Source organism: Cololabis saira, chromosome 7 (genome assembly GCF_033807715.1).
Source record: "Cololabis saira isolate AMF1-May2022 chromosome 7, fColSai1.1, whole genome shotgun sequence".
Classification (NCBI taxonomy): domain Eukaryota; kingdom Metazoa; phylum Chordata; class Actinopteri; order Beloniformes; family Belonidae; genus Cololabis; species Cololabis saira.
In genome coordinates this window covers 6,516,866-6,541,683 of record NC_084593.1, presented here as the reverse complement: position 1 = coordinate 6,541,683, position 24,818 = coordinate 6,516,866, and the positions used below count along the sequence as shown (strand labels likewise).

At 39.1% G+C, this 24,818-nt stretch overlaps 1 protein-coding gene across 3 annotated transcripts in view; it reads right to left on the bottom strand.

Moving 5' to 3' along the window:
- Positions 1-1,563: 1,563 nt before the first annotated feature.
- The window catches only part of LOC133447440 (centrosomal protein of 83 kDa), a 32,820-nt gene continuing 9,565 nt past the window's right edge, over positions 1,564-24,818 (bottom strand). For all 3 annotated transcript variants that reach the window (XM_061726123.1, XM_061726122.1, XM_061726121.1), the window contains exons 4-8: positions 22,871-22,958; positions 18,578-18,690; positions 15,931-16,074; positions 15,060-15,141; positions 1,564-1,934 (exon numbers count right to left, since the gene is read on the bottom strand). In XM_061726123.1, coding sequence (XP_061582107.1) covers positions 1,896-1,934; positions 15,060-15,141; positions 15,931-16,074; positions 18,578-18,690; positions 22,871-22,958 — 466 coding nt within the window. In that variant the 3' untranslated portion in view covers positions 1,564-1,895. The remainder of the gene's footprint in view (positions 1,935-15,059; positions 15,142-15,930; positions 16,075-18,577; positions 18,691-22,870; positions 22,959-24,818) is intronic.

Genomic DNA, 24,818 nt, shown 5'->3' with positions numbered 1-24,818 from the left:
TCGTAATATTACGACTTTATTTTTTATTTTTTGTCTTAGTTTGGTCCTAATACTCCGTCATAGAATACTACAGTCTACTAATTCATGAAATTTCAACAATTTTAACTGAAGGAATAATGGATTTGTTGGATCTCTATATCGTTTTCTACTGATTATTCTTATGGCTCTTTGTGTGGTTTGTTCATGTGCAGCTTCCCACACCTACACCATTCTGTCAAGTGATGATGTGTAGTTTCCTTTCTTTTTTCTTCCAGTTTCCCCTTCCACCGCATCATCACACAGCAACTGGCTGCTACCTAACCTTCGGATTTCCTATCAGATCCAAAAGCTTTTGTGTTTTTGTTCATGTCAGACAACTTTTAAGGCTTGGCAAGGAGCAGGAACTTTCTCTCCCTCAATTGTAAAATTTCCGAATTTAGAGAGGGGGCAAACTTTCCGGCATGAAAAACAAACTATCGCTGTAAGTTAAATGGAAACCAGTTTGATTTATTTTAGTTGCACCCGTATAGCTCTTGGCGTGCATCATGTGGTTTGCATGAGCTGATGTTATTAATCAAAACCAAATCACTTTGACAACTGACAAGGGAAACCCAGGGGATAAGTAAAGTAATGTGATGATCAAAAGACAAGAAGCCCCAAACCAGAATTTCCCCGTTTGGGATCAATAAAGTCCATCTAACTATCTATGCATGCATCTAAAACAGTGGGGGAAACAATTTTTGCAGCTTCAAGCCCGTCAAGCAGCGTGGCTGTTTGTCCCTCTGTGCAGCAGCTGTTGCTTTATTGGCAGAGCAACAAAAGCGAGCATTCTCAGGTGCTTGTACTCTTATTAGCCGTGATGATTACAAGCTCTGAAAAAAAGACAATTACGGAAAAACGTGAGCAGACAAACTTCAGCCACATGTGATGTGCACGTGTGCAGAGGTGTCAAGTAACGAAGTACAAATACTTCGTTACCTTACTTAAGTAGAAATTTTGGTTATCTATACTTCAATTGAGTTATTATTTTTTAGACGACTTTTTACTTTTACTCCTTACATTTTCACGCAATTATCTGTACTTTTTACACCTTACATTTTAAAAACAGCCTTGTTACTCTATTTCATTTCGGCCTTTAAAAAAAAACTATCCAGTTAAATTGCTCCATCCGGATAGAGTGAATTTGGTTGTGGTTGTTTCAGATGTTCTTGTCCAGTTTTGTTCTTACATCCGTTCCCTCAGATTCCTGCAACTAAACTTGGATGTACATTCCAATAAAGGTTAGGATAAATGATAACATGCCTCTGAAGTTTGACTTTTTGCACCATTACAATACTTATAGGCAACTAGTCATCCTATCTCCTGCTCTCTGAAACACATGTTAATGCTCAATAGTACACATATATGCTTCTTTAATATATTTGCATTATACTAAGATGCATTCATTTTCAATGGCTTTTGTACTTAATGGCTTTTTTCCCCCTTATATTACTTTTACTTTTATACTTTAAGTAGTTTGAAACCAGTACTTTTATACTTTTACTTGAGTAAAAAACTTGAGTTGATACTTCAACTTCTACAGGAGTATTTTTAAACTCTAGTATCTATACTTCTACCTGAGTAATGAATGTGAATACTTTTCACACCTGTGCACGTGTGACATGAAAAAACAGGAGAACGGGAGCGTGCTGGATGTGTTTTTAATTCAGCCGTGTGCGGTATGGGCGTGAACAATGGTGGCGGAGGAGCCGTGAACGTGTGGTTTCGCAGGTGGGATTCCTCCGAGACGGCTCGGGTTTGAAAACAATGACTGGGAAATATTCCTCAGAGCTGACCACACATGCATCTCGTGGTTCAGCCGAACGTGGGAAGACGAAGCGAGCACCGGCGCGAGGGGCGAGTGCAGGCGTCCGGCCTCATGGAGGTTTTTGGTATCTGTTGACATGGCTCCCCGCCTGAGAATGGAAAAATAAACTAAGTAAGGATGAAACAAAGATAATAAACAGAAGTGTGAGCAAGAGTGAGGTCTTTAGTGTCACAGTTTGTAACAGATGCTCAAAAGATGCCAAGATATCAATATTTAAACCCGGCTTAGAGGATAAATCAGTTTGTTTAAATCTGGCGTGAAAAGGTGATCAATAACAATTTTGTTATCATTTGTGTTCAAACAAAAGATTACGATGATAAATGGCCGATTTCAACGATGTCCCTGCAGCCAGAAAACATTAAAATGAGCAAAATGATTCCCCTGACCTTTTCATTAATGTCATTACATCATATGTGTAAAGATTTTAATGTTTTTAATATATCTGATGGAAGAGGAGCCCAACATTTAGATAATTTCCTGATTACTTTCTCAATTATTGAATCAACCAGATAGGACAATAACAAATAATCTCTACTCAAGAACACTTCGTCATTGTTTTCTTTGTACAAACAAAAGTGATAAAACTGAAGTAACGGATTAACCTGCTGCTAAATAACACATTTAAGATTAAACGTTAGTATTTTTCCACATAAAATGACAGTTTAAAGAAGTTGATAGTTAGATAAAACACAACCAAACATTTCAGTATTTCTATAAACCTGAATTGCTTCACATTTAACACATTTTGTCTTATTTTGAAAGCAACTATCTTAATTTGGTATCAGGTTTGTAAAATAGCATTTTTCCATCTCCGTAATGTTGCAAAAATCAGGAAAATTCTCTCGCAGAGTGATGCAGAAAAACTAGTTTAGGCGTTTGTATCTTCTAGACTGGATTACTGTAATGTGTTGTTCGCAGGATGTCCAAGTAATTTGCTGAATAGGCTCCAGCTGATCCAGAATGCAGCAGCACGAGTACTGACAGGAATCAGCAGGAGAGACCACGTCTCTCCAGTGTTAGCGTCGCTCCATTGGCTACCTGTAAAATTCTGAATCCAATTTAAAATTGTATTACTTGCATATAAAGCCCAAAACGGCTTAGCTTAGGCAAGACCTGATAGTGCCTTATGTTCCTGGCAGAGCTCTCCGCTCTCAGGGCCCGATTTACTAAGATCCTAAATAAAGAGTACTAAATTGCGTGTGCACTGAAAAAGTTTGCGCGTGCTGTTTGCGTGTGGTTTGCGGGTGATCAACTAAGATTGCGTGCGCAATTGATAACAGGTGCAAACCGCAGTATTTAAATGAGGTGTTGCGCGTCTTAAGGTTTGCGAGCGCAAACGCCATGGAGAGTCTGGATGGAAAGCACAGTCACAAGTCACAAGCGCAAAATGAAATTTGATGAGTTGGAGTTAGAGATATTAGTGGAAGAGGCAAATAAACACATTCATGAACTACAGCAAAGAAATTTAAACATTACCAAAAGAAACGCAATATCGGAGAAAACCTGCGATAGAATAAATGCAGTTGGTAACACAAAAAACGGAAAAACGTCTGGTTTTTCATATTTCAATTTTAGGCACAGATCAAAAATACGAAATCGAAAAACGGGCCACAGGACTGAATTTGATTTTAATATTGAATTGGTCAGGTTTGCGTGACCCGGCGGTGCTCGGCATGATCTGAGGAGAAAAAGACAATCAGACACAGAGCTGGAGAGCGCTTTGATTCATCTATTTATGAGTTAAGTTTTTATTCAGATGTCCACAGTATATTGCAAATATTATATATTATATAGCAAACACTGACAGTAAATGTGTGACAGACGGGACCATCATAAGGCAAGAAGAGAAGAGAAGAGAAGTGTTCAGAACAGCACAGAGCGCACATTAAAGGCTGATTTATGGTTCCGCGTCACACCAACGCAGAACCGACAGCGTAGGCTACGCGGCGACGCACACCCCACCGCGAACCTACGCCGTCGATTTAACGCAGAAGCATAATTCAGGCGAAGCTGCAGTCTCTGCGCTGATCCTGACACAGCGGGGCGGAGCGGATTTGGTCATGATGTTTAACCTGTGTTTTGTGATTAATAAGCACGGGTTTTAATTAAATGTAATTTACGAAGGATGATTTCCCGTTCAATAAGATAAATAATCAATAAAATACAAAGTTTTGGCACAAAGGCTTGGCCTGCTTGTGGGCGAGTGGAGGGGGGCACATTAAAAGAAGGTGGCAAGATATAAGGCGAAGAACTAAAGAAAAAGTGGCCTTTAATAAAACTTGTGCAACCATTTTTAAAATAGCATGCAGCAGAATAAAGACTCTCTCTCTGCGTATTCTTTGATTTTGGATGTCCCCTCCTTGCCACAATAACAGCAGCAGCAGATTAGCACCTTCCTTTCGAACGTATTAAATACAGACGCAATCACAATACGCGCAATTACTTTCAGGCTTGGTAAATCTCATTGCGCGTGGTAAATGGAGCAATTTGCATCTTCCCCTCCCAGTATTTAGGATTTCTGGCGGGTACGCCCCATATTGATTATTCATCAGGGCAAAAGTACTAACTGAATTGCGTGTGCAATTTTGCGCATTTCAGAGACGCAGTCGTCTTTGCACGCTGTTAGTAGATCAGCTGGCACTTTGGTTTGCGGGTGCTGTCAAGTTTGCACAGGTTTTAACACACGCAAACCTTTAGTAAATCGGGCCCTCAGAGTGCAGGTTTACTCGTAGTTCCTAGAGTATCTAAATGTAGATTTGGAGGGCGGGCGTTCTGCTATCAGGCACCATTACTATGGAACCAACTTCCAATCTGGGTTAAGGAGGCTGACACCACCTCTACCTTTAAAACTAAACTTAAAACCTTTCTGTTTAGTAAAGCCTATAGTTAGTGTTTAGTAAACCTCTAGCTGGTGTTGGTAAATCTCTAGGTAGTGAAAACTCTAGTGTGTTCGTTTCGGTCCACGTGGACCGAAACGTTGTTTGTTTGCTTTATTAAAGTCTTTTGCAAGTGACTTGACAGTGTGCGGGAGACCCCTTTTTTCCTTTGTTCACTCCTACCTACTCCAACGCACCTGTTTTTCAAGTTTTTTTAGGTGTGCATCAGCCTCCAGATCTTTAAATGCATTTGGTAAAATTGATAAAGCAGCAAATAGGGGCATGGTCTTTTACTGACGCTGGGTACAGCCATAGCCCTCATATTCATGTTTTGACTGTAACATTCTGGTGGCTTGGGTGAAGCAGCCAGAAGAAGGTTTGTTGTCATCATTTCAGGTAAGAGACAGTTTTACTTTGGCACAGCGCTCACACACACACACACGCACGCACGCACGCACGCACGCACGCACGCACGCACGCACGCACGCACGCACGCACGCACGCACAGCTTATGTAACTACAGTGCACTGTGATAGTGTGTACATAAAAGTATGCCATTTGGACCACAGCCCAGGATTTGTAGAAGAAGTTTTGAGCAGGATCCCTGTTCAAAAACCTTTGCTGCCAAAACACCTCAAAGCTTCACAAGTTTGCTACGGGACAACGAAACGAGCTCGGTTCATTTTGGAAACAGGGACCGGAGACCTGGATCATCCAGCAACCACGTCAGGAGGAACAATCCAGAGGTTTTGACGTGAAACCTCAGAGTTCACCAGTCTAAAGGGCCAATCCCAATACACCCCCTACTTTCTACCACTAGCCCTAAAAATGAGTAGGGTCCTTGTAATGTTCCCTAGGGATTGGGACACCACTTGCTACGTCACTGCGTGGTTTACGTTCGGGTACGTAAGCGACTGCGTAGTTACGTTTGCACATACGTCACACCATATCAGGAAGCCCAGAGATAAAAGCTGTTTTAATTTCCGCTGTAGCGCTGTTAATATGCCACTTTATTACGTTTTAATATTTTTTCAGGCGTAAAAGTAACCGTTAAGATCCCCAACCTGGGCTCAGTTTATCCAAATAACGCCTGTTAAGAAATTTGCTCTAATGTTTAGAGCCGCCGGGTCGGGAGCTGATTTATGGTTCCGCGTTAAATCAACACAGAGCCTACGGCGTAGGGTATGGCGTACGGCAGGGGTAGGCAATTCCGGTCCTCGAGGGCCGGTGTCCTGCATGTTTTAGATGTTTCCCTGCTTTAACACACCTGATTCTAATTAATCATCGTCATCAGCTTGTCATCCAGGGCTGCACAATTCTGTTAATGACACAGGTACTTTTATCACGGTGTGCTGAAGCAGGGAAACATCTAAGACATGCAGGACACCGGCCCTCGAGGACCGGAATTGCCTACCCCTGGCGTAGGGTATGGCGTAGGGTACGGCGTACGGCGTACGGCGCCGCGTAACCTACGCCGTAGGCTCTGCGTTGGTGTAACGCGGAACCATAAATCAGCCTTTATTCTGGCGAGATCTGAAAAGACTTTGCAACAACGGGCAAACGAGTGATTATGTACATTCACTGAGTGAAATTTATGAAAGTAAAATATATATTTCTCGCTAGAAATTTAATCAAAATGCGTATATATATGTATATATATTAAATATAGTAATAATGCACATATATATACTTTTGGTTTCTACCGTCATGGTATCAATCATTAATATGTGTGCAGACAAGGGAAAAAAAAAAAAAAAAAAAATTTAATCAAAATGCATTTTTATGCAGAAACTAACTCAAAATATTGATTTTATTCACTAAAAAATAAGAAATGTCCGCCTTGTTTTTTTTGTTTGATTCAGTCTGCAAATGATGACGTAAAGCATTCTGGGAATTTTCTCAGGCCCTCGGCTAGATTCATACACACTAGCCCTACATGCAAAGAGGAAGTGGGACACCACTACCCCCCGCAAAATTTAGGGGTAGGACTGAAAAGTAGGACTAGGGGGGGATTGGGACCGGCCCAAAATCTGCCGACCCAAAGAATTGGTAATAAATGACATTGGCCGTTTACTTGATGGATGAACACAGTTAATTTATTTAATTCCGTTATAGGTAATAGTGCAGTCTGTCCAGGCAACGGTTCACTTCCCTTCCTCCGTCGTATAAAAACGATACTTGTGTTGAGACAATGAGAGTTTGTGGTTTGTGTAAATCATGTCAGAGCTGGTAATGTGTTTTATCAGGCCTGTTTCCTTCATGTCTCCGGCAGTCCCTGCTCCTCCAGAGAAATTTCCTCCCTCTCTCAACTCTGCAGGGACCCAAAAAAAAAAAAAAAGGGGGGTGGGAGGGGGCATCATCTGCACTCAATCAGAATAATTACCCCGAGAAATGCAACGCAGAGTTTGAGAGAGGTGAGGGGAATGAAGCACAGAGGCTATTGGCAATCACCTCCTCCAGTCATTATTAGTCATCTTTTTTTGCTGCCTTTGGAAGAGCAGCGGCCGGTTTGGGAGGAGGCCACGTGCAGCCAGCGGACGGACGGACAGAAACTTTGATGCCCGGAGTAGATGGGCCATCTCTGACGTCTCGTTGGACCGAGAACTGGCAGCCATCTGCGCTCACGTTCCGTCTGCCACGCCTCTTCCCATCCCCGCTTTATAAAAACACCCAGCTCGGCGTTGGGAAGACGTGAAAAGGCTTTTTAGAAATCCCTTTAGTGGCCAGCGAGCGTTTTTCACAGTGACGAGGTGTTTGATGTCCCGTCAGGGTTTTGGGAACTCTTCCTGGAAAGGTTATTTCTTGTGGGGTTCTGGTTTTATTACAAAATGGCTTTTAAAACAGAAACTTCCTCAAAGCTCTGTAACAGCAGACGGAGGAAAAAACATAAAGCGCTGATTACACCCTTGTGCCCAGCGTGTATCACTTTTATGAGGGTTCTGGCAGCTCTGCGAGTCCAGGGCAGACTGGCAGCAGAGTCTGCACGAGTCCTGACCCGGCAGGCCGTCGCTAAACATCCACAGTCGAGTTCGTCAGCAGAGTTGGGTAGTAACGAGGGGTGGGTATTGCCAAGGACCTCACGATACAATACACATCACGATACCTGAGTCACGATACGATACGATATTGCGATATCCAAATTTTGCGATATATTGCGATATTGCGATATATAAAGTTTGCTGAAAACTCAAAACAATGTTTTATTATAACTATACCAGCTAAAGTTACAACATATTTGTATATGTTTTTCATATTATTTACATCATAGGAAATTAACATTAAATTTAGTATGAGGTTGCTTTAATTATGTGGCAAATGATAATAAACACAAGAAAGATGGAACTAAAACCAAGGACAGGCACAGTGATCAGTCAGTATAGATATAAATCCATAAATAAATAAACCTCTGTCCATTATTTAAAATTTTTTAAGGACAGGCAATTGTGTTATATAAAAAATAAATTATAAAATTAAATAAAACGTGAAATAAAACCTGAGCTCAGTGCAGGGCCCTCCCGGGGTTGGTAGAGAGTGGCAATGCCCAGGACTGTCACTTAGGTAGGAGCACTGGGTGATAAAATGGGAAAAAAATAGGGGATAAAAAATATTTTTAAAAAAATAAAAAAAATCGATATTCAAATTTTGAATATCAATATTGAATTAGCTGGAAAAGTATCGCGATATATTGCCATATCGATATTTTTGCCCACCCTAACGAGTTACATTTACTCCGTTACATTTACTTGAGTACGTTTTGGGAAATGTTGTACTTTTAGGAGTAGTTTTGAATCACTATACTTTTTACTTTTACTTGAGTAGATTTGTGAAGAAGAAACTGTTCCTCTTACTCCGCTACATTAGGCTACGTTGAGCTGTTACTTTTCTTTTATCCCTTTTATCCACGTACGCGTCAATCTCATGACATCACTGAGTGATTCTTTGGGAAAAATGTTTGTTTTTGCAGGTTTTGTCACATTTACACAGACTCAAACACACACAGAGTTTCTATGAGTTCATGTTTGTTCTAGTTCTGGTTAAAAAAGAAAAGTACAAAGGCTTGACATTTTGTGCTACTTGTGCTTAATTTATTTTTATGTTATTTTATTATTTTATAATTTATTAATTTTTTATTCTGTCATTATTTTATTTATTTTATTATGTATTAAAGTACTTGAATTTACTTTAAGATTATTTTAATTTAAGCTATTTTTTGTTAATTTTAATTTATTTTATTGATTTAATTTGTACTTTTGTCTGTTTGAATGGTTGTGTTAAAAAAAATAATCAGACGTTACTCAACAGTTACTCAGTACTTGAGTAGTTTTTTCACCAAGTACTTTTTTACTTTTACTCAGGTAATTATTTGGATGACTACTTTTTACTTCTACTTGAGTCCTATTATTCTGAAGTAACAGTACTTTTACTTGAGTACAATGTTTGGCTCCTCTACCCAGCTCTGTGGGTCAACAGCGTGATGTAAATAATCGCCTAACTGCTGTGTGATGCATCACTGTCACATCAGAGCGCCACGATCCGTCAGAGCGCCCAATTTTTTAAACGTTTTTGGAAAAAAATAAGATGAAAAGATGATAGGAAGCTGGAACAACGACAAAGTGGAGGAACCGCTGACCGCTCTGGGGACCGAGTCTCTTGGCAGTTTGGTGGCACCGAACCGAATGCAGTCATACGCAATAAAACTGTTGAAACAAGAGACACTTACAAACTGCAACTGTTAATAATTTTAAAATCACTTTAAGGAAAAAAAAACAAAGCAGAAACCATAATTGCGAGCTGGACGTATTTTGATAACTGCGTGACTTTTGAGCTGTGAGCGGCAGGTTAATAGCGTTCAAAAGTATGTCTGCACAGTCCCACTTTCTGTCTCCAACGTGTCACAAACTGAAGGAGGAACAACAAACCGCTGCAGTCTCGGGAAAGCAGGCGCAGATTGATCATATCTACTAGTATGTCATTATTTTATTGCCATTTTTGTGTGTCTTATTGGCGGGTTTGCCTGGACTGATCTGTTCCAGTTTGTTGGGGTCTCATTTCCGTCCCCCAGACGCCACCCTAGCACCAGGAGCTGGTTCTGATGGGGGTTTCGTCCTGTTAAAGGGGACCTGTTATGTCATCTAATACCTATTTTAAACAGGCCTTGAATGTCTTAAAAACAAGCTTTTGATTGTTTTTGCTAAATTAATTAGAAATTCAGCCTCTGAACCATGTCTTTATCTTCCCATTCTCTAACCTCATTATCTATGCGGGATTCTGAGTGGGCTGGGCTATGATAATGAGACTCTGTGCTGATTGGCTGCCTGAATGATGTGATACACCGCCAGAGACGTTCAATAAAGGAGACAGCCCACTACGGTTCGGTTTCCTGTATCTGTGTCACGTGACTGCCACGCCCCTTTAGGAGACAGGAAGTAGGTCCTGAGTCTATTGAGTCCTGTGGGAAAAGTGAACGTGAGCACAGATTATTAACAATTCCTTCGCCCCATAGTAACCTAAGTAAATATGGGACCCATTTTTCAAAAGCCACAAACCTTCTGAACATTCTGACACCAAAATGGCAATTTTCAGACCGACAAATTAGGAGAAAATGAACTTTGTTTGAGATCTGTCTCTGTCTGAGCAACACACTCTCGCGAGATTTGTCTCTCATCGTTTTCCCATCGGATAAAATGAAGTTTAAAACTAAAATAAAACTTGCTTCTTTGCTTAACAATACTGTTATTTTTATTATTTAAGTCTTTTTGGAAGAAAGTTGTACTGTAACTAGTGTTGTATGTTCCAAAACGATGTGGGGAGAGGGGCGGCCACGCCCACTTAGGAGACAGGAAGTGGATACCATTTCATACCATTGGCAGTAACGGTATTGCGCTATCTCCTGTATAGAGTATCTTTGACACCGCTACGAAAAAATGGCGGAAGCTCCGGCCGGCGGAGTTACACCGTGTCATAACTGCATGTGATGCAAGCGAGCATCAGCAGCAAAATCTATTCCGTTGCTTTATTTTCTATTGGACTGTCCTAACTGGACGCAGCGCCGTTTTGAGCTGAACATTTGTCGGACGCCCTGATTCTATTTTCTTCCTGTCGCTCGCGTTGAAAGCCGGTTGAAAGCCGGTTGAAAGCGCTGTAGGAAACGGTCATGGAAGCCGCACCTGCATACAAGCCGCAACCGCTCTATTTAAAAAAAAAAAAGAAAAAAAAGCAAGCCGCAGATATTTCTGTTGTTAGATTAGATATTTACTACATGAACAGAAGGATTTTGAACTGTAAATGATATACATGTTTGTACCTAAATAGATCCTTTCCTAACAGTGTCTTTTAACACAGCAGCAACTTTGCTGATTAAAACGGGACAGAACCAAGAGAAAATAACCAGTATTTATTTATCTATTTATCTGTTTGAAATCTGCATCTACCTACTTCTATCTGCTAAAGAAGAAGTAGCGTATTCTTCTTTGCATTTATTTTGTCTTAGTTTTGATTCTAATTCCGGTTAGAGCGCCCTGAGCGGTGGAAGAAAAATCCACCGAATCCTTTGTATAAGCCGCATGGTTCAAAACCTATGAAAAAAGTAGCGGCTTATAGTCCAGAAAATACGGTAGTTGAAATGAGAAGTTATCTCTATGATTCCTCCTCATTTCACTACAAAAACCTCAATAAAGTTCAGCTGCTGGAGGGAGATGGACAGAGAGCGTCTGATGTCACGCAGTGCTACGATAGTCGGACGCTCATGCAGTTACACGGTTTTATAGTTGTGGGCGTGGTTTGTATTTTGGTTACGTAACGACGGGAGCAGAATCTGAACGGCTCGTAGATCCACATCACACTGGACGGCTCATCCGGGCGGCTGTACAGACACTGCAGAATTTGGTTGCTTTCCTCCTTCTCTGAGTTGGCAGGCTGAGGGGAGACCACTTTATATATGTTAAAGCAAGAAAAAAACACTTTATATATGTTAAAGCAAGAGAAAACATGTTTTTCATAATAGGTCCCCTTTAACAGGGAGTTGTTTGTCTCCACTGTTGCCCCGTATTTGATCGGCATGGAGGATTGTACTGAGGTGGAAGATTCATTGCAATCTGTTGGACTCCTTTGCTAGATTAAAAAAAAAAAATCCTTTCTTTCTTCTTTAAATAAATGGCTTAATTTAATATAATAATTTAGAGTTTGGATTTAAATGCAGTGAACTGGATTATTAATGGATCACAGGACTTGGACTGTATTTAATCGTACTGTGCCGAACTTGTTTTTCTTTCTGTCTAAAGCACTAAGATCAGTTTTGTTGTGAAATGACAGTATGAACTAGTGCACTACTGGAAGAGCCAAGGCTGGATGGGGTTTGAAGGATGATTTGTACGGACTGAGGGGAAGTGATGAAATGAGAAGCGAACGGATGCAAGAAGTTAACACAGACTTGGTGGAGCTTCGTGTGTTTCTGATTGACATGTTCGGTTTATGGCCGTGAGAAGTCAGAATTAAATTCTCTGAGCTTTTAAAACTCACGCAAAGATGTTAAACTGTAACAGAAATTGATTCAGTTAATTTCCCACCAGTGTCTCGTCAGAAGCATCAGAAGGGATGTGGTTCTGTGTTGTTTGGCTCCTCATTCTTCGTACTTTTCTAGTGGCCTTTATTCACATTGTTTAAGAGGGAAGTGGACAGTACTCAAGTTGTAAAAGAAAATCAGGGGGGATGGTGGATTTTATCATATGGGGACAGATAATTTGTACTGATTACAAATAATATAATATATTACAAATAATAGCAGTGACCAAAACACCTGCAGAAATACTGCAGGAATGACATAGCAGCAGTTAAATGCAGCCTTCTGTAAGCTTTAAATATCCACTGGGCTTACATCAAATACATCAAAAGACAACAATAAAAAACACTTTTCTGAACTTATCAATATGACTCTGTCCTTCACAGGATAAGTAACATGGATCACTGCAAAAACAAGAATATTTGTCTTATTTCTAGTTAAAATGTCTAATTTTAGTTAAAAAAAAATCTCATTACACTTAAAAAAAGACTCATCACTGGAAAAAACAACAATTTTCACCTGTTTCAAGTAGATTTTCACTTGAAATAAGTAGAAAAATCTGCCAGTGGAACAAGATTTTTTTGCTTGTAATAAGAAGATAAATCTTGTCCCACTGGCAGATTTCCCTACTTATTTCAAGTGAAAATTTGGGTAAGACATTTGTGTCTTTATTATTCAATCCCAAAAAAGTTGCTTCAAACAAAAAAAAACTTCATTTCTATCAAAGAAAACATTTCCAATCAAAGAAAAAAAAGGTTTCAAATGCATTTTTTTGAGTCTCAAATATTTTTTTTGCATTCAAACACTTTTTTTCTTTGATTGAAATTTTTTTTTTCTACTTATTTCAAGTGAAAATTTACTTGAAACAGGTGAGAATTGTCAAATAAGTTATTTTTCTGGTGTTATTTTTCTGGTGATGACTCTAAATGTTGAAATAGCAGTAAAACCACATTCATTGATGAAATGACATAAGGGATGGAAAGGAGGGATGGAAGTTTTACGGGGGGATGATTTTGACCGTTTTTATTTCAGGAGATGATGATTTTAACCGTTTTTATTTCAGGGGGGGATGCCATTCTCCCTCATCCCCCCTCAACTCCAGTACTGGACGTGGAGATAAGCCGGCCAGCGAGTTGTGCGTTTCTTATATTCTTACAAGCGATGCAAAGTGAATACATCCATATTCTGATAGTTAATTTAGCAGGGTAATCCTCTCTGAGAGGGTCATCCTCTGGTTCCAGCTAGTGCCAGAATGGGGTTTAACAGGGAGGACAAAGGTCGTCCCCCGGCCTGCTCTGGCCTGACGTGTGCAGAGACAGATTAGCAAATTCAGATCCCCAGTCAGAGTCCATGTCAGTCTGCAAGACATCACATGTGCACGATGATATAAATCAGACAATGATGGGATAACTGGGGCTTTCCTCGCACAGCCTCTCCTTAAACTAATTACCGGAGTTATGTCCTGAAACTGTTTTGTTTTCCTGGCTCGTGCGCCGCCAGTCGGCTCGCATTGTGTTCAGTCCACACACACACAGATGTCGGGCTTCAGTCTGATCCAGGTTTGTCGTATTGTCTTGGCCAAGCCGAAGAGAGAAACTATGCAGAGTGGGCAGTTTTTAGATAGCCCTTATTCTGCGGTTAAATATTGATTGCACGGAGACTTTAAATCATCAGTAATACCCGGGACCAGTGGTACCCGCAAAGTATCAGGGGTCTTTGAAACGTCTGGCCGGACGACAGCTCCCTCGGGGACTGGCAGTCGCAGCCGGATGGATATTAGTTCTGTTTAGAAGAGTCTCTTATTTCAGCCCTGAGATCAGCACAAGATTATTTTTAAATACACTTATAATAAAATGTCATATGAGGATTCCAGCATCGTGGAAACAGACCCGAGAAGAGTTTCAATAATAACGATAATAATAAAAAATATGAAATTAATATCTGCTTCCAAACAAAAAGCCTGCAATTTTTTGGTCTAAAACAGGGGTCGGGAACCCGCGGCTCTAGAGCCGCATGCGGCTCTTTAGCGCCGCCCTAGTGGCTCCTGGAGCTTTTTCAAAAATGTTTGACCTTTTTTTTCCTTTTTTTCGTATTTTTCTCTTTTTTTTCTTCTTTTTTCCTTTTTTTCTTTTTTTCCTCTTTTTTTCCTTTTTTCTCTTTTCTTCTTCCTTTTTCCTTTCCTTTTTAATCTCGAAATTTTGACTTTTTTCATGAAATTTTGAATATTTCCTTGACATTTCGACTTTTTTCTCAACATTTTGACTTTTTCCTCAATATTTTGACTTTTTTCTCGAGATTTCGACTTTTTTCTCAAGATCGTAATTCAACATTAATCCTGACATTTTGACTTTTTTCTCAACATTTCGACTTTTTTCTCGACATTTTGACTTTTTTCTCGAGATTGTACTTCAACATTAATCTCAACATTTCGAATGTTTTTCTTGAAATTTTGACTTTTTTTCGACATTTCAACTTTTTTCTCAACATTTCGACATTTTTCTCGACATTTCGACTTTTTTCTTGACATTTTGCATTTCGCCATTTGCCTTCATTCTAAGGCTTATAAAAGACTTTTCATTTTTTGCGGTTCCAGACATATTTGTTTTTTTGTGTTTTTGGTCTAATATGGCTCTTTCAACATTTTGGGTTGCCGACCCCTGGTCTAAAATGTTTGGTTGTGAAGTAAAGTGAGAATCTCTAGGTTGGTTCTTGTCTTAAAAGCAGGAAAAGAAAGAAAAAAATGTAAAAAGATTTAACCAGAAGACGTGAAAACTGATACCTGGTTAAAAATCTCTTCGTACAGGTTTGAGTTCTGCTGCGCTTCCAGGTCTGCCCCCGCGTCACCGCCCCACAGTGTTATGCTGTTTCAAAATAAAAGCAGGTTAAATCTGCAACCTTACAGAGAGGAAGCAGCAGTTTTTACAGATGAACCTCCAGTGGCGTCAATTCAGTGGAAGCTAAGGTATGGCAAGGTTACGAGTCACAGAACTTAACTAGAGTATCAATCAACACGTCCAGCAAATACTCATCACAGAAGTTTATGTAGCTTATCTGTGTGGTCAAGAAAACTGGAACTTTTTCAAATGCAGTCTCGCTCACACTGCGAAAACTCAAAATCTTACCAGGAATATTTGTCTTATTTCTAGTTAAAATGTCTCATTTTTAGTCATTTTTAGTCTCATTACACTTAAAACAAGAGTCATCACTAGAAAAATAACTTATTTGACCATTTTCACCTGTTTCAAGTAAATTTTCAATTGAAATAAGTAGAAAAATCTGCCAGTGGGACAAGATTTATCTTCTCATTACAAGCAAAAAAAATGTTCCACTTATTTTAAGTGAAAATCTACTTGAAACAGGTGAAAATTGTTGTTTTTTGAGTTTTTGAGTCTTGTCTTAAATGTAATGAGATTTTTTTTACTAAAAATTAGACATTTTACTAGAAATAAGATAAATATTCTTGTTAAGATTTTGAGTTTTTGCAGTGTAATAACTTGTGAAATCAATCATGTTGTTCTGATTTGCATTTGTAGTTATTTTACATGTATTAAATAATAGAATAATCAATACAAATAGATAGAGTAATTCCATAAATGTATTTAAAACCTTGCCATACCCAATTGCCGCCCCTGTGAACCTGGTTCCCCCACCTGTCGCAGCTCTCGGCGTCCTGCAGGGGGCAGATCTGCGTTGGCCTGCCGTCACGAGAATCCTTCTGTTTCCCAAGCTTCTCCTCCAACACGCTGATCTGCTGCATCAGAGTCTGTCTCTCCTCCATCAGAGAGTCTTTGAACCTGTGGAAAGCAAAAGCTCAGCGTTTTGTTCGTGCACAGTAACGGGATCCAGAGAACGGCTGATCTGGCCGACACGAGGCCTGGCCGCCGTCGTCTCCTGAGGAAATTCTCTGGAGCAGAAAAGGGAACCACGTTGCATGGGAAATGCATATATTCAAAACACACAACTCCACTAAACAACTGCTGACATAAATGATGTCTGTCCAAGGGTCAGGAGGTTTATTCTTCTTCCTTCAGGACTCTCTTTTGTATTTACAGCATCTTTAATGAACATCCACACTTTTCCTGCAGACGTTGGTGAAAACTGAAAGTGTCTATAAGGATACAAATAAATAAATAAATGATTAAAGTAAACAGCTCGATCCATCCCTATATTCACCTGATTCATTTCTGCTTAACCCTTGTACTGTTTTTGGGTCAAAATGACCTAATTCTCCTGTTCCTTCTTTTCTCCCTTCCTCTTTCCTCCCTTCCTTTTTTTCCCTTCCTTCCTTCCTTCCTTCCTTCCTTCCTTCCTTCCTTCCTTCCTTCCTTCCTTCCTTCCTTCCTTCCTTCCTTCTTTTCTCCCCTCGTACATTCTTTTCTTGTTTTATCCTTTCCTTCCTTCATTCTTTCCTTCCTTCCTTCATTCTTTCCTTCCTTCCTTCTTTTTTCCCTTCTTTCCTTCCTTCCTTCCTTCTTTTTTCCCTTTCTTCCTTCCTTCTTTCCTCCCTTCCTTCCTTCTTTCCTCCATCCCTTCCTTCTTTTCTCCCTTCCTTCCTTCTTTCCTCCCTTCTTTCCTTCATTCCTTCTTTTCTCCCTTCCTTCCTTCCTTCCTTCCTTCCTTCCTTCCTTCTTTCCTCCCTTCTTTTCTCCCTTCCTTCCTTCCTTCCTTCCTTCCTTCCTTATTTCCTCCCTTCTTTCCTTCCTTCCTTCCTCCCTTCCTTCCTTCCTTCTTTCCTCCCTACTTTCCTTCCTTCTTTCTTTTCTTTCTTCCTTCCTTCCTTCCTTCCTTCCTTCCTTCCTTCCTTCCTTCCTTCCTTCCTTCCTTCCTTCCTTCCTTCCTCCCTTCTTTTCTCCCTTCCTTCCGTCCTTCTTTCCTTCCTTCTTTCCTTCCTTCCTTCTTTTCTCCCTTCCTTCCTTCTTTTCTTTCTTCCTTCCTTCCTTCTTCCTTCCTTCCTTCTTTCCTTCCTTCCTTCTTTCTTTTCTCCCTTCCTTCCTTCCTTCCTTCCTTCCTTCCTTCCTTCCTTCCTTCCTTCCTTCCTTCCTTCCTTCCTTCCTTCCTTCCTTCCTTCCTTCCTTCCTTCCTTCCTTCCTTCCTTCCTTCCTTCCTTCCTTTTTTTCTCCCTTCCTTCCTTCCTTGACCTTAAGACAGCACAAGGGTTAACTGAGTTAACACCACGGCAGCCCAGACGCCTCTCTTTCCCTCGTCACCTCATCACGTTCTTCTGCAGGAAAACCGAGCTTTCCCAAAGCCAAGAAGATAAGAATAAATAGAAATATAATCTGTGCAGCGTGTCCTGGGTCTGCCGAGACCTCCTCCTGGTTGGACTAGGACAAAACACCAACACATCCACGTGGTATCCTATTTTGTTTTATGTATTTATTTATTCATGAAGAGACTGGATATTTTAGGGATCTTTTTTTTATAAATTCTGGTCAGTAATTGCGTTGTGATGACACATGCATGTTGATCGAGTTATTGTACGCACAAGTTTAAAAGAAAACTACGAAAAAAGAAAACACGAGCTGCTTTAGACCTTTCAGATGATCACGGATTGGTGTCGAGCAGGAACATTGCAATTAAAGCATCTTTAAATATAAAGTCTGCAAAATTGGTTCATCAGTCAATCAACACTGTTTAAGTTTCCTCATGTCAAAGTTCTGCCCTCGATTTTACTGATAAAGAAAGCTTTAACGCAGGAGGACTTCACTCATCTGGACGATAAATATGCCCCCTGCGTTTTGATTACATTTCTAGCGAGAAATATATATTTTACTTTCATAATATTCACTCAGTGAATGTACATAATCCCTCGCTTGCTCGTTATTGCAAAGCTTTTTCAGATCTCCCCAGAATAATGTGAAACTGCAACGTTTTCAACCTGATCGATCAGGTTGGGGAATTCCCTGGGCGTCCCCTCTACGTCATAGAGTGTAATCTTTTGTAATCAAAACGCATTTTTATGCAGAAACTAGCTCAAAATATAGATTTTTTTCACTAAAACATGAGAAATGTCCGCCATGTTTTTTGGTGTCACGGCCAGAATCTTGAAAGTCACGTGACTTGGACGCAAAACGAATAGACAGAAAAAATGTAACAATGTCACAATGTAAGGGCTATTATTGTAACCCCTCTACGTTTTTGCACTTTGGACCAACGTAGGCAGTTTTTATGTGAGACTGGGTTGTAATATTACTTTACGAGCATTTACTTGTTCTCACTTTTGATTCTGATTTGCTGCAATTGTTTGTATAAACATCTTGTGTGTGGATCATGTCTTATAGGAAAACACACACACACCTCTTGACGCAGCACATCCAGTAGCGCTGCTGCTGACAAAGCCACTCGAACTGCTCGGCCGTCTCCTGCAGTTTCCTCAGACTCCCCTGGTTCTCCTGCTGCAGTTGCTTCACCTCAAACAGAACAAAACAACAGGCAGGATGACACGACTTTGTTTCCCCCTGAAATCCAGGATGTGATCAAGACAGCCAGATATCAGACAGTTGTGGTGGCGGTGTGTGCAAATATAGATTATGAAAACAAGAAGAAGAGGACGGGCTGTCATCTGGAAAGATGAGCAAGTGCAGTGGAGTTCAGCTCCATCGTCTGCTACCCTGATGCTGCTGTAAATAAAAGCTCTCATTAAGTTTTCACTGACGCTGCGGTCTGTTGATCTTCTCTCTTTGGCTTTTCTGCAGACGTCTCTGGGGGGAAATAATGGTAGAACTGGATTGTTTGCCGTTTGATAGACTGGTCGAAGCTCAGGCCAGTGAGGGAGGCAGCAGTTTGAAGCCAAATGTGTTAAAAACAAAAAGTCCTGACAACGCAGACGAATGACTCACTGAAGTCCAGATCTGTTACACACTAGTACAAAGCTAAAGCCAGTAAAATCTCAACTGCTGCGCTCTCTCGGGAGCTTAAACTTGTTTAGTTTAGCCCATGTGTAAATTTATGCTTTCATGTTTAATGAAATTTATCACGTGATTGTTATTCACTCGTTTGAAAGCTTTGACCTAAACCTGCCTGAGACAGACAAACTACTGCAACAACAACAACAAGGACATAACAATCTGTTACTCCTGACTGGGGGGGGTTTAGCTGCAGGCCTGGAACCATGTTTACTGTACAACCAGTAAAGATCTGTTTACTGGCTGCAGAGAGAGCTGGAAAAGCGTCCAATCCCGACATCTGGTGGACGAAAGAAGAAGAAGAAGAAGCTCTTCTTTCACCCAAGGACTTTGATAATAATGTGCACAAGGTAGTAGCCTCTCTTAATCCTTATTTTTTTGTAAGCCATAATAAAAATAAATAAATAAATAAATAATAAATAAATCACTGATTGTACTCGGCTTTAACAGCAGGCAAATACATCACCAGACCAAGAAATACAGAAAATATCATTTGGGCAATATTTAAATACCCCCTTACAGCCTCTTAAGGAAATAAAAGGGTGTTTTGCAGCCACGTGTTGAATCTGCTGATGAACTGATCATCAGCAGATGTGGAGACCTCCTTGTAGCACCCTATAATGTAATAATTTCCCTATAATGTAATAAATTCATGAAAATGTAATAAAATTTGCACTTAACTCAATCGAAAATGTAAATCCAATAATGTAATAACTTCACCAATAATGTAATAAAATATCCTGACAGATATTGTAATAACATTTTTACCAATAATGTAATACCTTATTACATTATTGAAACCAAAGGAACAACAGTGAACGGCAAGTGGTGGGAAAGGTGTGGACGCGGTGATCTCTGGATCTGCGACACATCTCTTCATAGGAATTCCCTTTTAGTGAACTAAAATGAGTGGGAAGAGATTATTTGAATGAATCACTGCAGGACGATTAACGAAGCTCACTGTTGTGCCACGATTTACCGACTGTGATGCTTGTTGTGAAGGACGGAGCGAGTGGAAGAAGTGGTTCTCCAGTTGTGTAAATCTCTTTTCATTTTTCATTTTATTCTTTATTTCATTCAAAAAATAAAACAAACAATTCAATACAAATACAAACACAAATGTTCATAAATTGTGAATGAAAAGGGAGCAGAAAGAAGAAGAATCTTATCTAGTCTGCCCCTTTTTCTAAGAAATAAATTCACAAATAACATAAATAAAAATAAAAAAAAAACAACAACTAAGTGAATAAAAAACTAAAATAAAATAAAATGACTGCCGTCTATGGGTCTGTTTAACATATTTCATTATATTTACTTAACATACAGGCTTTAATTGTTCTTTTGAATGTAATGTTTGATTTGGATTCTTTGTTTTCTTTATTCAGATTGTTCCATAAACTGATTCCTTTCACAGAAACACAACATTCCATCAATTTAGTCCTGAATCTTGTTTTTTTTTTTTTATCTCTGTTCCTTTTAAGTTATACTTGCTTTCTCTTTTTTTCAAATCTTTTCTGAATGTTGATTGGTAAAGTTTTTTTATGAGCTTTAAACATAATTTGCAGAATACTATAGTCTACTAATTCATGAAATTTCAACAATTGTAACTGAAGGAATAATGGATTTGTTGGATCTCTATATCGTTTTCTACTGATTATTCTTATGGCTCTTTTTTGAAAAATGAAAATTGACTGAATAAATGTTTATATGTCTATCTGGATAACCAAAAGAATCATCACCGTGTCTTTGTTTTTTGTTTTCATTGATGAATTTCAGTGACGATGTCACCAGCCACGTTTTCACCTGTTTTTCTTTTTCAGATAAGCCCTGAGCTGTTATCAGCTGTGAAGTCGGTCACATGCCGTCATTCTCTGGAATAATATCAGTTTATAGACGCCCAGGTCAGAACGAAAGGCGCCGTTCAAAGTCCAAAGGGTTTTCCTTGGTATTGCTATTCGGCAGCATTAAAGGTTCGCGTGACATCAGAACAAACTATCATAAAAACAATATCATTCAGTGTATTTTAACTGTGTCCACCTGAACAAGTATTCCAGTCATACATTCTGGATTCATTACAAATCAACTGAAATATTGCAAGCCTTTTATTATTTTAATATTGCTGATTATGGCTTACAGTTTAAGATTAAGATTCCCAGAATATTCTAATTTTTTGAGATAGGATATTTGAGTTTTCTTAAACTGTAAGCCATGATCAGCAATATTAAAATAATAAAAGACTTGCAATATTTCAGTTGATTTGTAATGAATCCAGAATGTATGACATTTTTGCATTAGAGAAAATAAAGGACTTTATCACAATATTCTAATTTTCTGAGACAGTCCTGTATAGCTAATGTGTTATAACAAGAAACACACCTATTTATTTAAAAAATATTTGGGTTTCTTTCTCTAAAATTGCTTCAAAGTAGATGAAAATTCTTCGTGATTTACCTCTCGAAGGCAACACACTTTTTTGTAGTTTGTTGCCTTGTAGTTTTAGTTTTTTCTATTAAAAGAAGTTTGCTCAGCTGCCTCATAGAAACCCATGTCAGATCAGAGCAGAGCTTTTTAACCCACCCGTATGTTGACAGAGTGCAAGAGGCCACAGATGAGCCTTACCAGCATCATTTCTCCAGGATTTCTTTTATTCTTGTCATCTGCAGCTCTCCACTAATCTCTGCTGCTCTTGCTCGACAGCTTCGGTTTTAGTTGAATGAGCTGCTTGGGATTTTTTTTTTAAGATCGGCGCTGCTTTGAAACTTCTTCTGCAGAACTCGACACTCCTGTTGGCAGTTTATGATTTACATCCACTCCTTACTTTGTCCAGTCTAATAAATCCTGTACATAAAACTCAGAGAGCAGAAACATTTGTTTATGTCCAACCCTCATTAAAAGAGCTTACGTGAATATATGGATTGACCAAAGAGGTTAATGTGCGTTTATGGATGTTTTTAAACTTCAGACAGTAGGACATGGTCCAGGGTCAGGTTTTTAAGAGTATTAGGGCCACGCAGGAGAAAAATAAAAATAAGAATTTAGAGGAGGAAGATTTTTTTTTCATCATGCACTTCGAGAAAAAAGTCGAAATGTCGAGAAAAAAGTCGAAATGTCGAAATTAATGTTGAAGTACAATTTCGAGAAAAAAGTCGAAATGCCGAGAATAAAGTCGAAATGTCGAGAAAAAAGTCGAAATGTCGAGATTAATGTTGAAGTACAATTTCGAGAATAAAGTTTAAATGTCGAGAAAAACGTCGAAATGTCGGGAAAAAAGTCAAAATGTCGAGATTAATGTTGAAGTACAATTTCGAGTAAAAAGTCGAAATGTCGAGAAAAAAGTCGAAATGTCGAGAAAAAAGTCAAAATGTCGAGATTAATGTTGAAGTACAATTTCGAGAATAAAGTCGAAATGTATTTCAACTTTATTCTCGAAATGTCGACTTTATTCACGAAATTTCTACTTTATTCTTGAAATTGTATTTCAACATTAATCTCGACATTTTGACTTTTTTCTCGAAATTTTAAATTTTTTCTCGAAGTGCACAATAAAACAAAATCTTCCCCTCTCAAATATTTTTTCTCCTGCATGACCCTAATACTCTTCCGTAGGTTTTACACAGAATATCTTGGACTTTTTTCTTTTTACTATACACAAAAACTGAACTTTTGTCTGAAACTGATCCCTCACCTCCTTCTTATGAGCTCTGTGCAGATCTCTCAGCTCCTTCGTCAGGTCCTGGTTGGTGTTCTGTAATTCCTCCAGCTCCATCGTCTTGCTGTTGAAGACAAACAGAAAAAAAAGACCGGTTTTCACACAAGCAGAATAACACAAATGGAGCCTATCGGACGGATCTTTCATTAACTTTTACTGCTTCCGAGCTAACATTTGAGCATCTTTATAAACTGTACAGTTAACCATTTGCATCTGTCCACTTACATTTATAAACAATAAAAATAAAACAGGCTAATAACATTATGCAACAGATGTAGTAGCACATTTACACTGCTTGTAATATTTAACTGGTGATGAAAGTTTAAGCTTTTAAATCTAAATGCAAATTCAAAAATGTGAACACTTGAGCTCTCGGTATTCCTGCAGGTACGATATGATGAGAAATTCAGACATGAAGCCAAGTCTCTGCAGGGAATTAAGACCAGACGATGGAGAGACAACGGCTTCTTTGTGTTTTTAATTCAGTCTCAAGTTGATGACTATTTACTTCTCTCTGGGTTTGAAAAGCAGCTGGTGACAGATTCTCTCAGCGTCACTCGCTGGCAGCGGCGGTCAAAAGTTTGTCATGTGAATGTTGTTTTATTTATTTTTCTGTCTGCAGCCCTTTTCTGGCACAATGCTGGTTTTTGTTCAGTTTTAACAGCTGGGAGGAACAATGTGGGAATGTTTTTGAACCAAACCATCGACGGATCAACATCCCAAGAACAGCAAGAGAGTCGATGAGTTTCTGCTGCTGATTCTGAGGTATTTCCTCCACAAACCAGCACCCGGGCAGCTCTGGCAGCTCTCCGTCTCCGACCACTGGAGGCTGAAAAGCTGCGAACAATCGCTGCATTAACATTACCAGAGATACGCACATTAATGGATTCCGACACTGACCTCCACAGCACATTCAGCTATATCAGGGCAACCCGCGGCTCTAGAGCTGCATGCGGCTCTTTAGCGCCGCCCTAGTGGCTTCTGGAGCTTTTTCAAAAAAAAAATGTTTTTCATTTTTTTCTTCTCTTTTTCTTTTTTCTTTCTTCTTTTTTTCTTTTTTTTCTTCTTTTTTCTCTTTTTTTCTTCCTTTTTCCTTTCCTTTTTAATCTCGACATTTCGACTTTTTTCTCGATATTTCGACTTTTTCTCAAGATTTTTACTTTTTTCTCAAGATTTTTACTTTTTTTCTCGAGATTTTTACTTTTTTCTCAACATTTCGACTTTTTTCTTGACATTTCGACTTTTTTCTCGACATTCCTACTTTTTTCTCCACATTTTGACTTTTTTCCCAACATTTCGACTTTTTTCTCGAAGTGCATAATGAAAAAAAATCTCCCCCCAGTTCTAACTAATATAGAAACATGCAGCATGTGTTGTCTTCATTCTAAGGCTGATACAAAACTTTTCATTTTTTGCAGCTCCAGACATATTTCTTTTTTGTGTTTTTGGTCCAATATGGCTCTTTCAACATTTTGGGTTCCCGACCCCTGAGCTATATTATTAATTAAAAAATAACTATTTAGAACAGAGGTTTTCCACTGGTTTTGTCCCAGTCCCACCATTATAACCAAGAAGTAACTTGGGGACCAACTACTTTTGGGGATGTTTGTTTTATTTTGCACCTTGATTTTAAATAAAAGTATGGGCCTATATAGGCTATTTATTAGCATCAGTTTATATTTTTATTTGCACCTTTTGCTATAAAAAAAAAAAAAAACAGTCAATGAAAAATGAACAATAGGAAGCCAAGAGGGCTTATAATATTACAAAGTTCACTCTCACTCATTTGACATCATTTGGATGGGTAAATTATTCACAAAAATGAATGTAAATGGAAAATAAATTGAGTCTAAATAAATATGTATTTTCTAAATTATTGTTTTCCATTTATAATTTCACGGACCACCTGCAATACCGACACGGA